The sequence below is a fragment of the Amphibalanus amphitrite genome, unplaced genomic scaffold (genome assembly GCF_019059575.1).
Source record: "Amphibalanus amphitrite isolate SeventyFive unplaced genomic scaffold, NRLGWU_Aamphi_draft 002322F_arrow, whole genome shotgun sequence".
In the NCBI taxonomy this organism is placed as follows: Eukaryota; Metazoa; Arthropoda; class Thecostraca; order Balanomorpha; family Balanidae; genus Amphibalanus; species Amphibalanus amphitrite.
In genome coordinates this window covers 16,809-23,014 of record NW_024883793.1, presented here as the reverse complement: position 1 = coordinate 23,014, position 6,206 = coordinate 16,809, and the positions used below count along the sequence as shown (strand labels likewise).

The 6,206-nt window shown below is 58.7% G+C and overlaps 1 protein-coding gene across 1 annotated transcript; it reads left to right on the top strand.

The window, feature by feature from the left end:
- The first annotated feature begins 610 nt into the window (after positions 1-610).
- Positions 611-3,953, top strand: LOC122376807. Its single transcript, XM_043356758.1, has 2 exons — positions 611-645; positions 2,674-3,953. Exon 2 carries the CDS (start codon positions 2,674-2,676, stop codon positions 3,883-3,885), a length of 1,212 nt encoding a protein of 403 aa, XP_043212693.1. The 5' UTR covers positions 611-645; the 3' UTR covers positions 3,886-3,953.
- Positions 3,954-6,206: the final 2,253 nt, after the last annotated feature.

Genomic DNA, 6,206 nt, shown 5'->3' with positions numbered 1-6,206 from the left:
CTTTGCAATGTAACAGGAAAATCTCAGTATGAGCGGAACGAGGGGATCGACCCGCGTCCCGCCCCAACCCGGCCTGTAACTCAACCCGCGCCCCACTGGGGTCTTTTTGATGGGATGTACGTCGCGCATCGGGGGCCGCGCCGCAGAGCGGAGCCGGTGACGTCCCGGGCAGTGCCGGCTGACCCGAGCTGGGTGAGGGCGCCAGCCGGCTGGCGGGCCGGCGGGCAGTGGCGACCGGAGCGCGGTGCCGGGCAGTCGCCGGCGCCGGAGTGTCGTGACGAGTGCCGCCGTCGCTGCTGGTCGTGACTGTCTGCGAATACACCTGCCTATTAACCCGCGCCCCGCTGGGCTATTCTGTTACGGGCGGCTGTGACCGCCCGTTGTGGCATGCCTGGCGCCGCCCGTGGCGCCTCCCCGGCTGGCCGCGCCCGGCGCCGCCCCTGCCGCGTGGCCCTCGGGCGGGGTCGAGGGCTGGCGCTGGCTGGGCGGTCGGCGGCCCGAGAGAGGGAGGGAGACCGTGGTTACGAGCGGTTGGCTCTGTGGTTCTTGTTTGGGCCTCTGCCGATAATACAGTAAAGCATCGAGTCTGAGTGTGTTCAGCTCTCGCAACATTTGGCGCGGTCGGTAGGACCGGCGACGGCAACGGTGAGTCTGTTGTGTTATTATCGTTTGGCATGATTGTGTTTAGACTGTAGCCGATTAACTAATGGCCGGAGCCGAGCGGTCTGCTCGGATCAGTGGTGGATGAGGGGACGGTAGGGTTACCGCAGGCATTTTTCGGGGCGGTTAGCCTTGATTATTTATTATTATTATTTAGAGACTGAGTAGTATCGCAGGCGGTTAGCCTGTGAGACAGCGTCGTGCTTTTTTGATAGGGTAAACGGCTATTGCCTCTGTTGGATGGTGTCGCACTCGACTATGCGCGGCCCCTGTATGAGACAGGTAAAAGTTATTGAAACATAAAGGAGGAAACACTGATACGGAACGAACATCGAGTGGGTCGGTAGCATTAGCCTAGCGTGACGCCGAAACTGAGCGCGCGATGCTCCAGGACACAGTAAGTCAGCTTCAACAGGAGGTTGGGCAGCTGCAGTCGTCCTTGGAGGCACTCACTGTTGCTCGTTTCAGCCCTGATACGTCCCGTCGCCGTTAGACCGGCCGCCAGCGGGCGCGCGGAGGCCCTGCGCCGCGCGCTCCCGCCGGCCGACCGGCCGCCCCGCCGCGGGGGCGTCCCACGGCAGCCGGGCAGGACGCGGGAGGGCAACCCGCCCGTCCCCGCGCCCTCTGCTGCTGCTGCTGCTGCGTACCGCCGCTGCTGCTGGCGGCGCCGGCGGCGGTCCTCGACACGGGGCCGGCCGCCGGTGCCACACACACACACACCGGGCGGCCCCAGCGGACCCCCAGTCAGGGACCCGAGCGGCCCCCACTGGACCCCCGGCGTCCCACAGGCAACTCTGCCTCCAAACGGACTCCGATGTCCCGACTCTGGGCTCGACAGCCCCCACATTGGCTCGGCGGTCCTCCCCGGCTGGCCGCGCCCGGCGCCGCCCCTGCCGCGTGGCCCTCGGGCGGGGTCGAGGGCTGGCGCTGGCTGGGCGGTCGGCGGCCCGAGAGAGGGAGGGAGACCGTGGTTACGAGCGGTTGGCTCTGTGGTTCTTGTTTGGGCCTCTGCCGATAATACAGTAAAGCATCGAGTCTGAGTGTGTTCAGCTCCCGCAACATTTGGCGCGGTCGGTAGGACCGGCGACGGCAACGGTGAGTCTGTTGTGTTATTATCGTTTGGCATGATTGTGTTTAGACTGTAGCCGATTAACTAATGGCCGGAGCCGAGCGGTCTGCTCGGATCAGTGGTGGATGAGGGGACGGTAGGGTTACCGCAGGCATTTTTCGGGGCGGTTAGCCTTGATTATTTATTATTATTATTTAGAGACTGAGTAGTATCGCAGGCGGTTAGCCTGTGAGACAGCGTCGTGCTTTTTTGATAGGGTAAACGGCTATTGCCTCTGTTGGATGGTGTCGCACTCGACTATGCGCGGCCCCTGTATGAGACAGGTAAAAGTTATTGAAACATAAAGGAGGAAACACTGATACGGAACGAACATCGAGTGGGTCGGTAGCATTAGCCTAGCGTGACGCCGAAACTGAGCGCGCGATGCTCCAGGACACAGTAAGTCAGCTTCAACAGGAGGTTGGGCAGCTGCAGTCGTCCTTGGAGGCACTCACTGTTGCTCGTTTCAGCCCTGATACGTCCAAAACTAGCGGGTGTTACGGGTGTGGTGCTCCTGACCATTTTCGGCGGGACTGCCCAGTGGGGCGTCTTGGTCAGCTGAGGTCCGGGACACCGGGGTCACAAAGTTGAGGTGTCCCTCGTGAGGAGGGGAGGCCGCAGTCGAGGTGGGTGCCCGTTAGTCGCTTCCCGCGCTGACCCACCTCGACCGATGTGTCTTCTCGATCCGGTTTTGCGGCAGAACAGGAGCGTGACCGGTCTATTATGTGACTAGGTCAGGATGTGTGTCAAAGGTTTCAGGCGGGAAATCAAATTTGGTCCCTCCTGATCGAAACCGAAAGTAGTGGAAGACCCTGTTACATCAAGTAGGGTGGGTGGGCAGATATTGACTTGTGCTGCTAAGAAGTGCTCGTGAACCAAAAGGTGATTGTATTTTTAAGTTTCAGATGGACCCTACGCGGCTGGAGCTAGACAGCCTCTGGACGGCTGTTGCCGAGGAAAGGGCCGAGCGCGAGCGACTGGAGGAACAGCTTCAGGGTCTCCTCAGAGGGCTCTCGGGAGGTGGTATGCCTTCCGCGGACGCCGGGCTGCCGCTGATCGTGCAGCAGGACGCGGAGCTGACTGAGGTGGTGACGGAGATGCCGTCCTCCGCACTGTGGTCGTCGCCGGCGCCGTCGGACTCGGACCTGGTGGAGGTGGTGGTGGAGGTCCCACCCGCGGATGGTGGTGCCGCGGGTGAAGCCATGTGGGGGACGCAGCCAGATGGAGAATCGTTCCCGTCTCCTGACAGGAGACGCCCGGGAGACGGCGAGGAGGGCGGCGGACGACCACCCGTATCTCCGACCGCCGCCATCCTGGCGGAGGTTTCAGTCGCGGTCGACGGTGCCGACATATTGGGCGAAATTCTGGGCGAGCCGGTATCTCCGGCCGCCGCCATCCTGGCGGGGGCTTCAGTCGGGGTCGACGGTGCCGACATATTGGGCGAGATTCTGGGCGACCCGATCGACACGGACTTTGGCTTGGGGGACATCGCTGAGGGGTCCGGCGGTTCGCCGGAGGCTGGTCCGCCGGGGTCCGCCGTGCTCTTAATAGGAGATTCTATGCTGAGCAGGGCGGACTTCCGGTGTGACCCCCCTCGGCGCCTGTCCGTGTGCGCGGTCCCCGGGCTGACTCTGAGCCGCTGGCTGCGGTCAAGCGCGACCGAAGTAAGGGCGTGGGTCTGTGGGAAAGGGGAGCTGACGGACCTCCAAGTCATCTTATGGCTGGGCGGTAATGACGTTTACCCAAGGGGGGCCGCCTTCGACCCGGTCACGGTGGTGGCGACGCTGGGGCGGCTGAAGGAGACCATCATCGACACCCGTAGCCTTGGTTGCGCCGTGACCATCCTCGGCGTGACGCCGCGGCCGGCCCGCGACGGTGGCAGAGTGTGGGAGTCCACCCCGGCCTTCTGGCTCGAACGGGCGCTGTGCGAACTGTGCCGCGAGACCGACTCCACTTTCGTCGCGCTCGGCCGACGCCTCTGCCGGCGGGAGGGGAGGAAACGGCGCTTTAAGATGGACGGCAGGTTCTTCTCGGCTGACGGGGTCCACCTCAGCGCCGCCGGCTACCGGCGACTGATGGACTACCTGCCGGGGTGGCTCAGGCGCGGCCGACGCTAGGCGGCATGTGTGAGGGCGCTCGGGACGGTGTGTATGAATGTATGATTCGAAGTTGTCGTTTTTGTTGTTGTTGTGTTTTGTTGAGGCTGTTTTTGGTGTGGTTGTCATGCGGGGGGTCACTCGTGCTCGTGGGATGACTCGTGCTCATGTGGGGGAGGGGTGTTACGGGCGGCTGTGACCGCCCGTTGTGGCATGCCTGGCGCCGCCCGTGGCGCCTCCCCGGCTGGCCGCGCCCGGCGCCGCCCCTGCCGCGTGGCCCTCGGGCGGGGTCGAGGGCTGGCGCTGGCTGGGCGGTCGGCGGCCCGAGAGAGGGAGGGAGACCGTGGTTACGAGCGGTTGGCTCTGTGGTTCTTGTTTGGGCCTCTGCCGATAATACAGTAAAGCATCGAGTCTGAGTGTGTTCAGCTCTCGCAACAATTCAGCCATACGCGCCCGGCTGGGGGGGGGGGGCAGATTCTGCCCTCCCCCTGTCTAACTTCCGAACCGATGGTCGTAGAAAGACGGGGAAAACGGCAATCGAAAGCTCTCAACAAGGCGGATCTTGAGAGCCCAATTTTTTTTTGCTTAAGTAGGTCAGAGGTCAGGTCAAGGTCAGGTCAAGGATACAAAATGCAAGTTTCTACAGTATGGGCCTTGCACCGTAGTTGCCGAAGAATGGACGAAGACGGATTGCCCAAAACGTGTTCTTAGGCTACCAAGACAATATTCGTTGCATAAAATATCATTCAAAGGTCAAGGTCAAGGTCAGGTCACCAAAAACAAAATATAGAAAAGGGCATGTGCGACACAAGTTTTATGGGTCATTTATTTAGAATTCAATAGGCACACTCAATAAGGGATATGGACCACATCTGGATGAATTTCAGGTCGAGGTCAGGTCAAGGTCAGGTCAAGTGAGGTCAAATTTTGAAATTGGTTGTTAAGGCCCAAAAAGGTGTCTATCTAATGCAGTTTTTTCACGGTGAATCGAATGGTGCTATTTTTGTTCCCGTACGAGGTCTAGAACTTCCACAAAATGCATTTTTCAAAAATGCTGCGTGTCGTGACGTCATAATATTTTGAATAACTCCCACATTTTTTAAACGATTACTTTTGGGCCAAAATCCAAAATTTTCAAAAAAAGCTGATGTAGCCATTTGATAGACAAAGTAAAATCACGTATAACCTTTTTTGTCAGGGGCGGCGCCACGAATATTTGACTGTGGGGTACGTACTAGGGTGAAAAGGGCCCATGCATAGTGAAAGGAGCCCATGGTGAATACATTTATTATGGCGTAATCCGCGCTGTGCTGGGGGGGGGCGTTTTTACCCCCCCCCCTCCCGTCAGGTTTTTTGTTCAAATACTTAATATTTTGAACGACGAATGTCGTTCAAAATGCTCTCAAACATAGGTTCCTACGTAAACATAACACACTAAATCGGAAAACTACACCTGTGACCCCTCTGTATGCCCCTGAGATCATCTAAGGTCATGAACGGTCACCAGCAGTTTTGTGGCCATAACTTTTGATAAAGACGTGCTAGAGCGGTGAAAACACGCCAGATGTGTTCAGCTCGACTATACGGATCGCCTGATAAGCAGCATGACCCTTTCCGGTCAGGTCATGACCTTGACCTCAGGTCAAATGTAAAAAAAATGTGCTGCTGCCAACAGGGCTGCGGAGTCGGAGTCGGAGTCGGAGTCGGTCGGAGTCGTCTCAAAATGCTCTCAAACATAGGTTCCTACGTAAACATAACACACTTAATCGGAAAACTACACCTGTGACCCCTCTGTATGCCCCTGAGATCATCTAAGGTCATGAACGGTCACCAGCAGTTTTGTGGCCATAACTTTTGATAAAGACGTGCTAGAGCGGTGAAAACACGCCAGATGTGTTCAGCTCGACTATACGGATCGCCTGATAAGCAGCATGACCCTTTCCGGTCAGGTCATGACCTTGACCTCAGGTCAAATGTAAAAAAAAAATGTGCTGCTGCCAACAGGGCTGCGGAGTCGGAGTCGGAGTCGGAGTCGGTCGGAGTCGACAGTTGTGACCGGAGTTGGAGTCGGAGTCGGAGTCGATTTTAGAAACCCGAGCCGGAGTCGGAGTCGGAGTCACCGAAAATCTGTCGACTCGCCAGCCCTGCTAGGTCTGCGGAGTCGGAGTCGGGAGTTGGAGTCGATCGGTGTCGACAATTCTGCCCGGAGTCGAAGTCGGAGTCGGAGCTGGTTTTTGAAAGTCGGAGTCGGAGTCGGAGTCGGAGTCGCCGAAAATCCATCGACTCCGCAGCCCTGGCTGCCAACGGTGCTGCCAAAAGTAAAGTCGTGACTCTCTTGAGTC